The following is a 13,848-nucleotide window of genomic DNA, read 5'->3' on the forward strand; positions in this document are numbered from 1 at the left end:
TAATTGTTTGTTTCCTTCATTGCCCCGTCCATATCCATGCGCTTAAGTTATGAAAAATTGCAGTTCTGTAGATTCATATTCTGAGGTATGTTTTATCATCCTTCCATAGTAATTTATTTTTCCAAGCTCAATCCTGTTTTTGAAGCTTCGTTTAAAATGTACCTTCTGTAAGGAAAGAATGGTTTTTAAAATCCATACCCCATCTAAAACTTGAGTACTGTTTCATTTAAGTCTTTCTTGCACAGTATTGTAATGGCTTTTGTTTTTAAATATCTTTCATGTCAGGTTCAGCAGAAGTAATCTGAAACACAGCCTGGTTTGGCTTTTTCTGTGTGTGAGATACTGAGGGGTTTCTTTTGCTATTAAGCATACCACTCTGTAGTAGTCTTGTAACAACTGTGAAGTCTGGTGATTAGATATTGTGGAAAATGGAATATATTGTCTCAGGTGAGCTGTTACAGGAGCAAACATCAGGGAAGATGGTGGGAACAAATAGGTCAAGAGCTGTTTAAGTAGGTTGCACCATGAGGGCAGCTACTCTTGGGGAGTAAAATTAAGAGTGATTAATGTAGCTTTCAGTATCAGTGACCAAGTGTGTGTGAGAAGAATGGTGAAGAAAATTTGCCTGCAAAATTACCATTTTAAGGCTTAAAGTTTTGTATGTGTGTGCAACCAAAAAATGCATAATATCCTATTATTTTTTACACAAAAATCAAGCCCTATTTGAAGGACTACATTACAGTTTTACAGTCTATGGCCTTGCAAATTCTCATGGGTTTAGAGAAAATTGTGGTACATAACAACTGCACTTCTTTCAACAACAATCTTTTTTCTCTGTTTTATAAAGTGTAATAGACCTGTTTGTCTTCATTATTCTGTATTTATTGAACAGGGTCCCAACACAGCATTAAGGCTCAATAATTATGATTTCTATGTATGGTTTTTATATAAGGCCTTGAGCAACCCGGTCTGTTGGAATATGGCAGGGGTCTGGGGCGTTGGGACTAGATGATCTTTAAGGTCCATTCCAATCCTAAGCACTCTGACTCTGTGATCTCTCTTTAACTTGTGTAGATATTTTTATTTGCTATTCATACTCTGGTAATCTTGCGCTAGTTGATGAACAGTTCCACAAAATTTAAAAAGTTACATATAAATGAATTTATAATCTTCCTTTTTTAACTTTTAAATAGTAATTTTCTTTCTGTCTGTTTAGACTTGTTTTGTTTTGTTTTTTCCCCTTTATGAGAAGGATAGGATTAGGATTTTGGGTAAAGATTAAATATTTTATCCTCTTGTCCTCTGGCTTCAGTTTCTCTGTAAATGAGCTCCTTATCCTTATGCTTCCCACAAATAGCTGTCTGGCATTGCACCAGCAACTGCATTAATTGGAAAGCATGTTATTTACATGCTTACAGTTGGACATTCAAAAAATTATTTAAGAGTTGTTTAAACTTATTATAGTAGACCATCTAGCACCTTTGTAAATTCTGGAATGGCTCTAAACATTGAGAAACAGTATTGCTTCGTGGGAGTTTTGTTGGTTGCTTTGTTTTGGTTTTCTTTTTTATTCATGCATCTTGATTATTATGTTAGTATCGGTGCTTTTAGTGTTTTGGTGAGCACTTATTGTTTCTCTTCATGATTCTTCTGATCAATATGGATAGTGACACTTAGAGCCACTTAGTATTTCCTGTTGGGAGAAAAACCTAGTTCTTTTATGAGTTGCAGCTGTCTCTTTCTTATAGTCGTTGATGTGGATATGGTTGCAAAGAGTTCTATGCAGCTCTCTGCAGCCACTGAAAATAAAGAGAATAAAAGAAGTTTTTAGCAATGCCTTGGTAGAGTGGGGTTCTGTGGTTGGTTGGGTTTTTTGGTGTTGCAGGATTTGGGTTTCTGGATTTGTTTGCTTGGTTTAGAGTTTTTTACAGTTAGAAGCTGTCAGTTTGTAGATCCTTGGTGCCAATTCATGCTAATTTGGAAAAAGCAGTTTTTGTCACTAGCAGATGATCTTAAGTATTTTATAAAACACTTGGTATGCCACTAATATCTAGTATGGGAGAAGCAAAAATAGGTAATGTTAGAATTCTGTTGTTAAAGTTGATTTTATACACTGGTGAGTTTGGTGTAGAGGGTTATTAGCTGCTTAATCAGCAATTAAGACTTAGTGAAGATGTTAGAGATTTTGTAAAGTCTATCCAATCTTAATGCCTTAATAGGCTTTTCCTGACCTTCATGGTGTTTTTATTGATTCAAGTCTACTGGATCAGTGATGAATGGGAAGATGGTGTCAGCAGGTCTTTGCAGCTGCTGTTGCTAAGTGGACTATGTAAATCTCTACCAGGAGAAAAATATTTCTCAATCTCCTTATTGAAAATCAAGTCCCATCTGGTTGTATCAAGTAGTTTTAGTTATAATCTACATTCTTCTTGATAATCCCAGGAAACTTTGGGAGAAGAAGGGGGAAGCATCCCTGGTCTGGTAAGATCCTCACAGCTGAGGCAAGGATGTTTTCAATTCCCCCTGCAGTGAACTGCTGTATCACTTTGTGATGTTTTCACATTGTAAATATGAATACCAATTTAGGGAGTGTAAAAAGGGAAATCTGAATCAAAACAGAAAACTCTGACAGCAGAATATGTCCTAAATAAAGAGAGGGAGTAGAAACACAATATCTAGACTGTTGCAAGCAAGACAAAGGCAACCAATTCCTTAATTTGTTTTCATTATGCCGGTACATTGCTCTACATTGTGGAATAGGAATTAATAACAGAAAACATCATCTGATTTGAACTCTGGTAATTTGAGAGTTTACTTTACCAGTCAAGAGACCAGAAAAAAACATGTAGGAAAAAAGGCAGCAAAAGTTATGTAGAAATTTGGGATCACTTTGGCAGAGATCAAACCAAGATTACAAGACCAAAACTTAAATCTGAATGCAACTTCCTGAATTACTCAGTTTTTGTCAATTGAGCACAGCATTTTTAGAATTTATACCATTCATCTATCAAATTGCTGTCTTTTTATGTCTTGTATTTATTCTTCTTTTGTGATGTGCATATCACACTAAACCTGAAAAGGGCTGTGAAACTGCCTTTGTGGACTCCTGCTTTTTGCACTGTAACACAGCAGAATATTTTTAAGAGCTTTGTCAACTAAAATGAGTATGCTTTATTATTAAAAGCAGTAAAGAATGCAGCTGCAGGTGCTGGTACAGTGTGGATATATAGACAAAATACCCATGATCTTTGGGGTTTGTGAGAGGAGCAATATTACAGTGCTTCTTCTTATAGCTTCAGTGTCACTGCAAAGACTGCTCCAGCTCCTGCTCCTGCTCCTGCTCCTGCTCGCTGCTGAGCAGCATCTTCCAGGCACATCCCGGCACTCTTGGAGTGTGCCTCCCCATTCCATAGATGTTACACATTTGGAGATTACAAATAAATTCTCCAGGGCTAGAATTTGATGCTTGCCTGCTTAATTTCATATTAGTTAAAGCTCTGGAGAGTAGCTGGTAAAGGAACAGGGGATGAATTAATTACCCTGAAACAATTTTATCTTTTTTTTTTTTCCCCCCCTTTCTTTTCCACTTTGCATATTTGCCTGTTTCTGTTTAAAGCAAGGAGCAGCTGAGGGGGAAAAAAGCCTTCATTTTAGTGAACAGGCAGGAGGGGAGGCTAGGATATTTCTATGGGTTTCATTCCAAATAACACCATGTTTGAGGGTTTTTTTATTATTTCAGTGGAATGTAAGTATATTTTCAGACTTTATATTTTCAACTTTATCAGCAAAGCAGTGTTTTGCTAAGAATCTCTTACCAGGAGAAAAGATGACTTATTTTGTCCTCAGTGACTGTTTTTATTCAGAAAGCAGGTGGCAGCTATCAATTCCAATGCCATCCACAGCTCCAATTATTTTACAAACCCCAGGAGCTAATTACAGCCCTCAGGCTCTGGCAGTCAGCTGATTTCATCATGCGACTCTTTTGGCCATTGCATACCTCTGAGTACTTGTCTATTTATGGAAAATAAATTAATAGCTGCTATTTCTACTTGAAAAGGAAGACCTGTGAGTGTGTAGGTTGAGCAAGTGGGTTTTAAAAAGAGGTAGAGGAATTTAGAGAGAAAGATGCAAGGGGATCAGTTGAAAGAATAAGGGGTGGAGAGGAAAGATGATGTCAGAATACTAAGAGAAAAAGTTAAAATGAAAGGGAGAAAGAAAGCAGGGTCCTAGAAAATTGAACAGGAGCAAAGCATGACACCAAATAGCAAAATATAGTGTGACAGGAAGAAAAAAGTAAGCAAAATTGTAGGAAATGATACTTTAATTATTTCAGTATAAACCTGCAAAGATAAAAGAAGGTTCATTGAAAAGGTGAAGTCTGAATCCTGAATAGTCCCTGATCTAGTTGAAGATGTCCCTGGTCATTGTAGGGTGCTTGGACTAGACGACCTTTAAAGGTCACTTCTAACTCCAACCATTCTGTGCTTTTTGTTGTATGTACCTTTCTGAAAATGCTCTTGATCTAAATGGTGCTTGCCTTCTTGGGTAGCTTAATGGAAGGAAGGGTTATATGTTGTTTTAGTGTAATCATATGATTCATAGATAAATATAAAATGTGCATTTTAATATAAAATTCTGCAGTAAATCACCATGAGTAATTATGCATCCTCTGTTCAAAAAATTCTACAAGTGTTTTGCAAATAATCTTTTTGATACAGTGGCAGTACAGAAAGTTTTGAAATTATGAATATCAGCAAACTCTGCCTGTAGGCTGTACAGACAAATCTCTGACATTATAAAGACTGTTGCTACTTTAGTGTCATTGATGTGTAGTCAGACTTTTGTGGGTTTGGGGATTTTTTCTTATAAAAGTTACCTACAAAATAACCATATGAAGGCAGAAGGAATAATAAACCTTTTAAAGATGAAGAACAAAATGATCCTTCCATAGGCCAAGACTTATTACAACTTTAGATTAAATTTCAAATACATGGTGCACAGAACTTAACAGTAAGAGAGAGGAATGAAAACTAAAAGTGTATCAATTAAAAGTATATCAGTCTCTGCTAAGAATAATTGTTTAAGAAATCATCACTTGTGGCATCAACTGGAGAGGCAAGTGAAGTGAGCATGGAACCTTGGCAACATAACAGCATATGAAACAGGATTTTTTTTTAAAAGGCCTGTAATTAAATACATGGAGCACCAAAACAACTGAGATCTGGTAAAAACTTTCTTAACAGCCTTTCTCTAAAACACTTTTCTATATATATGCATGTTTTCACTGCCTTCTGTTGAAATCTTACTTATCTTCAGATTATTTAAAAAAAAAAAAATAAATCAATCCTTAATAAAAATATGCCTGTTAGGGGGTTACCAGCTTATTTGGAATGATGTGACAGGCTTCTCAGACTCTTGTGAAATACATGATGGCAATTTAATGTCAAACAGTTCATATCACTGTGTGTAATACTCAGCAATCTGTCTTCTTCCCCTTTCAGATCAGCTGTTTCACGTGTTGGCCATGCACATGCGCCTCTACAGTATAGACTCTGCATACAATCCCTGGAGGAAACTAACCCAGCCCTCGCAGGATAAAAATTCAGAGCAAGTATTTTAATTTACCCAATATCAGTTTTCCCTGGTGAAAGAAACATCCTTACAGAGGGATTTTGGGTAATTTTGTCTTAATTTAAATTCTCTGTGAGGTATGCTGGTGGACATAACATCTAAAAATTGTATGTATGAATTTGTAAAAATATGTTTTCCGATTTCTTTTACATAAAAATCTGACAAATACCAGTTTTGAGCTAAAGTTTAAATACACCTTTTGCAGGCTTAAGCACATGCAAATTAAATAGTATTGGGTAAGTGGATAGGGCACTGCTGTTCTTGATATGGATGCTCAACAAAATTTACGTTGAGATAAGCTGGTAGTTTATTGAAAGTTGAGTAATGATTAAGAGCTGTAAATAAGTCTCATATATGTGAGAAATAATTATATTTTAGGTTAAAAATTTTCATCAAGCTTATTATTTCAAGCTTACTTACCTGAGTTTGCTTTTAAAACATGAACCTTACATGTGCAGCTGTACAAGCATTAAAAACATAATGAATTAAACCATGTACTTTGTTCTGCAAGGACTCATCTCCTTATTGACTTAAGACCCATCACTTTTCAGATCCTACATTGATGATGAGGAGAAATGTTATTTGCCTAAAACCAGATTTTGAATTTTCCTCATAAGAGGAAAACAGTACATTTTTTTCCTCTTAGCACCCTAAGCATCTTCTTCATACTAAGCTCTACATTTTGTAGCTTGCAATTACGTCAGAAGACTGTCCTTTTAGTGCCTCTCCAGCTGTGTGTTTGTCAGTGCTTCTAGGAGCCTGAGGTAGAAAGCATTGTGCAATTTCAAAAACTGATCTAGAACTGTGATACCAGAATCCTCACTGCAAACTGGGGAAGACTGTTAAAACAATTGTTCTTGTTTCTAGTTTAAGATTTTACTGTTCTCTTGGACCCAGACTTCTCTTTGCAATGAACATTAGGTTATTAGATTAATTAAACTGTATTAAGAAATTAATTTATAAACTATTAGCAGATGAAAGCATCATGCATTTTATAACCTGAAAACATGTTCAGCATGCATTCAAACTGCTTTGAGGATGTGTTTTCATGTGACTCTGACTGAGCCCTGACCTAGACTGAGCAGTGGGATGATGTTAATAAATTTGGTGTATCGTTGGCTGAGTTATATGTGGCAGAATTAAGATCATGTGGCCAGAATGGCTGTGGGACAGATCATGTGTTTCTCATTTTGGCATTTGAAGAGCTTGCTGGCTTTGGAAGCAGCTGTTAATAGAGGGGGCTTACAGAGCTGATGGAATTCACCATGCATTGGTCATGTCAGGGCTAAAGTGCAGTCTGTTAGATTTCATTAGGCAATATTTTGTATCACTTAGATATTAATGGTACTGTAGGTGAGTAACGCCTTGCTTTGCAGAAAGGGGTGCATGCTGGGAATGTATTTGAGCAATTCTTGTGGTTTTGGCACTGGTTTTCAATATTTCATGGTAGACTTGATGATACTGGTTTGGCACAAAGTCCTAAATGGTTTGTAGGAAGGTACAACTGAAATAGCATCCATTTTGCCATGAAATAATTTACTGGTGAGAAGCACAGATGCTTTTGAGCTGGAACATTTTTGCTCGCTCCTTGGAATGTTTTTCCTTCCTTACTCTGCAGGCACCAGAACACTATAAAGGAGGCAATTTGACGACATATTTTTCATGTATAAATTGGAGCATAAAATTAGTATCTGTAATTATACTGCAGAAATTTGAAGTGGTAGTTTGACTGAGGATGGCATTCATAGGATTGGTGTGTATGGTCTGATTGCACACTTCTTAGAGTCACACAGCCTTTTGAGAGATACAGAATAGCAGATTTTTTTAGGTACAGGAAAGACTGCTCAGAGCAATTAAAAGGTGACATACTGCTGAAAACTGAAAAAGCTTAAGAGGATGGTGGAGAAATAATCATTGCAGATTTTAGATGTGAATGGCATTCTGCTGCTTTGAAGTTAACCAAGTCATCTAAATCATCAGCCTGACCTGCCCATGAGTCTTCAAGCAAAGATTTGTAGGGAAAAAAAAGTCAGTGAGAGAAAAAGTTCTATATTCTTTGACTGTATTTCTGTGATTCCAAACAATTTAAGTTCAGGGAAGTCACAGAGCAAAATAACTTCAAACCAATATGCCGTCTTTTTCTATTTAATTTTCATTTTAAATTATTATTTGAGTTGAAAGCAGTTTTCCAGAGAAGCTAGTTTAATCTTCATTTATTTAAAAGGCTAATTTTCAAAATGGAAAGAAAAAAGCCCCACACACATGCAAAAATCCCTGGAATGCAAGTCCCCATTACATTGTATTCTCATTCTCATTTAATTATAACTATTGTCTTTAAATATACATAAATATTTACAAATAGAACTACCCAGATGTAGAACCCACAGTTTTTATCTTAGTTTTCTACAACTCAGCTGTCATTCTTCATAAATAATGCCTTAGATTTCCTGTGTCTGGGAGAACTGATCAAAGTAACTTGTAAAGAGTCTCACAGAATTGCTTCACTGTACTTCCCAAAACCACCAGTTTTGTCCAGTGTTTTCTGCAATTGTATTTAGATGTCCTTGTAGCTGAAAATGGCAACTGAAAGGAAAGATAGTGAGAAGCTCAAGCAGCCACAGCAAGGTTAGGTAGAAATAAGGAAATCTTGAGCAAAAAGGGCCTAAATAATGTGAGCTGTTTGAGAGGGGGAAAAATAAGAAGCTAAGTCTGATGAACTGTGAATGGTTTAGTAGACTATTTCCCCTGTGCAGTTTATGTTGCAAAATTCAATGTACGCTTGGTCCCACAGGCTGTACTTAAGCAAATTGTTCTTCTGGGGCAGATCTGGTTTCAGTAGTGATCAAATAAACAATTATTGTGGTGCAAAGGGGGAATAATAGCTTCTGGCAGGGGGCAGGCAAGGAGCAGCTGGAGTCAATAATTACTAAACCTAGATGTAAATTTAATGGACTAGTCCAAATAGTCACAGTTTCAGGAGCAACAAACATGAAATGAAAGGATATTTAAAATTTGAATCTCTATGAAAGCTGAAATTTTTGTGTCTATTTTGATAGACAGAATATGCCAGCAAAGAATGGATTGATAAAACATTAAGGATCTTTCAGTAGAAGCATTTGGAGGGAAGAACTGCATGATGAACTGAAATGTTGGGTTATTTTTTCTACAGTGTTTTGCTGATGTTTCATTCTAAGCTAGAGCACTTCAGAGACTGTTTATGGTGTCATACTGGGGCAGCAAACTGCGACTCAGGGATAAGCTTAAGGAGCTGTGTGCAGGAACTCCTTAAGTCGCATCTCCATCTCAGAAACTGTTGTGAAATGGGGAAAAACCCCACAGTTTTTCTGAAGATACTCTGAGACAGAGAGGGGGATGGTGGGACAGCGGGGTCTAGTTAAGGTTTATGCGAGAGGCGGTCTGTACGTACACGGGCTGCAGCAGAACTTATTCCATGCAACAGAAACCCTGCCTGAAACAGCTGTGTCTCTGTAACATGACATATGTTACAGTACATAGGTTTTCACACTAGTGCCAGCTTTTGCTCTTGGCTGTTTCTTCCTTCCCCTGCACTATAGCTCACCATCTCCCTTGGCTGTGCTGATGTAACTTGGGCAGGCTGCATGAGCAAAGTCAAGCAACAAATCTACATTTTAAAAAGCTTAAATGGAATGAGTTTGGGAATGGGTGACAAGGGATTCTGGGGGCACCCTAGTAAAGGAGAACAGGAGATGCCCAGTGTTAGTACTGTCAGTGAATGTATGATGAGAAACTGACCTGCTGTAAAATCTGCTGTGACACAATGAAGAGCAAATATGAAATTGTGATTATGTCCGAAGATGCAGCCAGAATAAATAGTAGAATTCTGCTTTCTTGCAGTGAATATCAGAAGCTGTATATTAGTTTGACCTCTCTGCCATCTGGGATTTTTGTGCTTTACTTCTTATCCTATGAATAAAATACAAGTTTGCCCTAGTTGATGAAGCCTTAATTTAGGTGTACCTATATCCCTGTGTCTCAAATTTTATGTGTCTGACAGTTTAAAGTGGTGTGAGGCTCAGAACTTTTACTTTACTTACTGAATTTCTACCTTTATAATTAGTTGGAGTTTCATCAACCAAAAACTTTTAAGTGTCTCTGGTTGAGAGAAGAGGGAATGGGGAGCATAAATATAAGGAACCACCATAAGCAAAATGCTGCTTATTTCAAAATACAACAGAATTTCCCATGTCTCTGTATTCATTCCGAAAGAAGTGATTCCTGCGTAACAGCTCTCAGGAGGAGGATGCAGAATACTGAGGCAGACTTTCTCAGGTGATAGGCAGCCCTGGTGTTGGCACAGAGAGAGGTGCAGCCCAATTACCTTGGGCTGGAGGAGAGTTCATTTCCATAGGGAAGGCTGAGGTTTGCATTTTTCATCTTAAGACATGTTCATTTTGCACTGTATAGTTTATTTTCACCACCAACTCCCTTTTAAAAATTGATTCAGCATACAACTGTTACACATTTGAATAATTTTGTATTACTTTAGTCCTATTTGCTGTTGTAGTTGCTTTCTTTTCATTAAGTGCTCCTGTGGCACAAGTTTTTGTAGTCAGATTTATCAAGCTTGCGTCTATGCGTTAGGGATTAGTAGAATGACAATTTCCATAAAACACATTTCTAAACACATTTTGTAATTTGTTTCATTGTCATAATGAAAAAGTTTCTGATGCTTTTAACAAATGACAGAGCAATTTTTAAGTGCTTCATGTGCTACAGTACTTGATGTAAGCAAAAGCTGCTTATCTAAACCCCTGACATTTAATGTAGCTTTGCTTCTTAATTCTTACGAACTGAATAAATTAGAAAAGTAATTCAGTTGGTCCTGCATGTGCAAATGAGTTCATTTATGTGTGATGTTGATGCCAGTCAATTATGGTATTATTTGTGTATATATATGTAGTAATTTCGACAGAACTGGTATTTGACCTAATTGTTACATGAATTTTAAACAATATTGGAAAGAAGTATTCAGCTAAATGTGACCAGAGGGAGTCAGATTTTTTGATGTTATTCCAAATTTAAATTTTCCCAAGTTTATATATAAATTAAAAACTAAAGAAGAGAAGTAATTTAAGGGATGTCCACGGTTTTAAAGGCATTACACAATGAAGATAATTTTAAAAGTCAGTGTTGTAGATAACAAAGTAGAACTAGATATGGATAAAAGTAGAATTAGGGAGACATACTGAGATGAGTATTTTCATGGCCTATATATGTATATATTTATGTATATTACAGTTCTTTGAAACAATTTTATTAAATGATTGATTATAGCAAAAGGGTTATGGATGGTGTTTATTCTGTAGCTGTCTGGGTTCATTAATTCAAAAGGACCAGTTAGACCATGTTTTCTCTCCCTTCATTTTACAAGACAAGTCAGCCATGTGACCATATATGTTCTTTTAATCCTCCTCTTGTATGACCGCTTCCCTGTTTTAAACTTCATATCACAGATGACTCCTGGACATGCCTTCTGTAGAGAGATGCCTGAGTTTTTAGGAAATCAGTAATTATGTAGTCTTTTTTCCAAAGCAGGATCGTGTTTATAGGCCTCACAGATGGTAAACTGGTTGAATCCCCAAAGCTGTTAGAGGACACTAAAGATGCCATGCATGCATCCACATGCCACCACATGTGGGCAGCCTTCTGCAGTACACAGACTGCAGCAGCTCAGTCGGTTCCTTTGCAGCACTGGTGGCATTGGCAAAGGGCTGCTTTGCTTGGGAGATTCAGGGTCAGTGAGACCAGGAGTTCAGTGTGGCTCCTGCAGCACAGATCAGCAGCACCTCTGCTTGCCAAGGGCAGTAAGAGCCCACCCAGCTCTTTGCACCTGTGCGTGTTGCAGAGGGGGAAAGCTCAGGGGGAGGGTGTGTATCATATTTTATCTCAAGCTGCTCCTGCTTGATATATCCAGCATGCCACATATCAGTTAAAAGTGGAGAGAATGATTTTTCACAATTTGATTTTTTTTTTGCCATTTGACTCAGCTGTTGTACTTGAAAAATACTGTCAGTTCTAATTTTGTTGAATATTGCTACAGAAAGCTGGAAACTACCTCCTATCTGCAAGCATTTTTTGCTTTTTAGTATAAAAAGTATATCCAGGGAGTTTAATAAAGACTATGTGTAAGATTGCATAATTCCACCTGTCATGGCTGCTTGAGCCTTCATTTCTTTACCTGAAGGAAAGAAAGAGCTTTTCTAAGGTCTCTGTTTTCTAACAGGGGCATTCCCTGTAACATGAAATGTATTTTGAGGATTTTTTATTGTCACAGCCTGATTACTTGTATCCATGCGAAATGCCATGCTTTGGAAACCAACTGAACTGAGTATTCCTTGACTCTCTACATAAATATAATGAGTTCAGGCAGTTTTGAATGTTTTAAAACATTTCAACAGAATCAGGTACCCAAATGATAATTTCCTCATGAGTTATTGTATGAATAAAATTAAATTTTTGAATTGAGTTAAATTTTTAAATTGAGATCAGTTAGCAAATTGTCAAGTATTAGATTTCTGTAAGCTTGATATCAAATGTAATACTATTTAAAATAAATATAAAATAAAATATGAAAATGGATTTATAGTATCAGAAGTGATTTTCCTTTGGTTTTATTTCCAGGCTGGTAAGTGAAGAACTGCCAGAAGTCCCTGTGCTTTACAGAGATGTCTCATCGCTTTTGCTGATCCAGATTTTAACCATGCCTCAACCATTGCACAAAGGTATGTTACAGAAATATGAATATATAAATTATTACATAGATGATGCTGCTTTCATGGATGGTCAATCATAGCTGATCTACTGTGTATTCTAAAATAATGTTTCTGCCTTATCTACAAAAGGTGGCATTGAACAGAAGTTTTTGTTCTGGCTTGGCAGGTTTATCTGTGTTCCCTGTCTTTTTACCTTATCAGTCAACTATTCATTAAAGATACAAGAGCTGAGCGGAACCTATTAAGTATTTCTACTGAAAGAAGTGTCCTTTGTTTGACCTTCATCTTTTGCTTAGAGGGACAGCTCAATACTTTAAGTTGAACTGAGTGCCTAAAGGCGAAAAATTAGAAAGATTGTAATTTAATTTGAATTTCAGAGCTTAAATTGCAGCAGTCTTATGTGAGAGTTCATATATAAAGATAATAATTGCTGTAATGCAGCAATTTCAATAGAGACAGTATACAGTATAATAGATATTAAAAATTAAATATTTTATTAATAAAATCAGAACTGTCTTTAAACCTAAATTTCTTTTTTTGTGTAAAAGGAACAGCTGAACCTGGTCCCTCTTGCTGATAGGTGGTGTATGTTCCAGAATAGGGGTTCAGACCCTCTGGTCTCTGGCTTGATTATTTGTAATTGTACCTCAATTTGAAAATGAGGACAGTAAAAACAAGTATCACTTTACTCTTTCATTGACAATGAACAGAATATCTCCCATGGAATCTGTGTGGCAATTTTGATATCTGCTAAATTTTGATAGTTTTGTAATAGGTGAATTCGGCTCTTGATGCTTACACCTTAGTAGAAACTGTTTCCCCATAAGAGGTGCTCAGTCCTCAGTATTGAATGTTTAAATTCAGCTAAAGTGACTCTATATGTATCTGTTAACATTGTGGGTTTGTTTTTTCAATTCAATACACTTAAAATCATAGAATCATTTAGGTTGGAAAAGACCTTTAGTGTCATCAAATCAAATTGTTAAGTACATGCTTTTGTATAGGAAGACTATTGTCAAAAATGTACTTTTGTTTTTAAACTACAGTTTTACTTAAATTAACTCTATTGGAAGGACTTAATCAAACTAGTATAAAAACAGCAAATAAAAGTTTAATGAGACTAACATCTGAAATTCAGGGAAGGAAGTGTTGAAGATAAAGTACAAACCAGTGATGTCTTTGTAGTCAATATCCAAGCACTGAATACCACCATTTAAGAAAGTATATTTTATTCTAGAAAAGACAACATTAAATTAATAGTAAGGCATTCTGTGGAGAATTCTGTGAAATGCCTCATATCGGCATGTGTTGTCTTTGCTCTTAGGTTTATTGTAGATTGCAGTTGAGAGGGAAATGGCAAGTGGCAGATAGAAAATAAATGTATCTATTTCAAATCTGTGAAGCATTAAATTGGAAATAAATTCCCATTTATCTTCCTAATTTTTATTTCATCAAAATGGTT

At 36.2% G+C, this 13,848-nt stretch overlaps 1 protein-coding gene across 5 annotated transcripts in view; it reads left to right on the plus strand.

Moving 5' to 3' along the window:
- Nucleotides 1–13,848, plus strand: part of UBR3 (ubiquitin protein ligase E3 component n-recognin 3) — a 104,072-nt gene that overhangs the window by 73,648 nt on the left and 16,576 nt on the right. For all 5 annotated transcript variants that reach the window (XM_077785034.1, XM_077785035.1, XM_077785036.1 and 2 more), the window contains 2 exons: nt 5,502–5,607; nt 12,295–12,395. In XM_077785034.1, the coding sequence (XP_077641160.1) occupies nt 5,502–5,607; nt 12,295–12,395 (207 nt within the window). The remainder of the gene's footprint in view (nt 1–5,501; nt 5,608–12,294; nt 12,396–13,848) is intronic.

Source organism: Lonchura striata, chromosome 8, assembly GCF_046129695.1.
Source record: "Lonchura striata isolate bLonStr1 chromosome 8, bLonStr1.mat, whole genome shotgun sequence".
NCBI classification, from domain to species: Eukaryota; Metazoa; Chordata; class Aves; order Passeriformes; family Estrildidae; genus Lonchura; species Lonchura striata.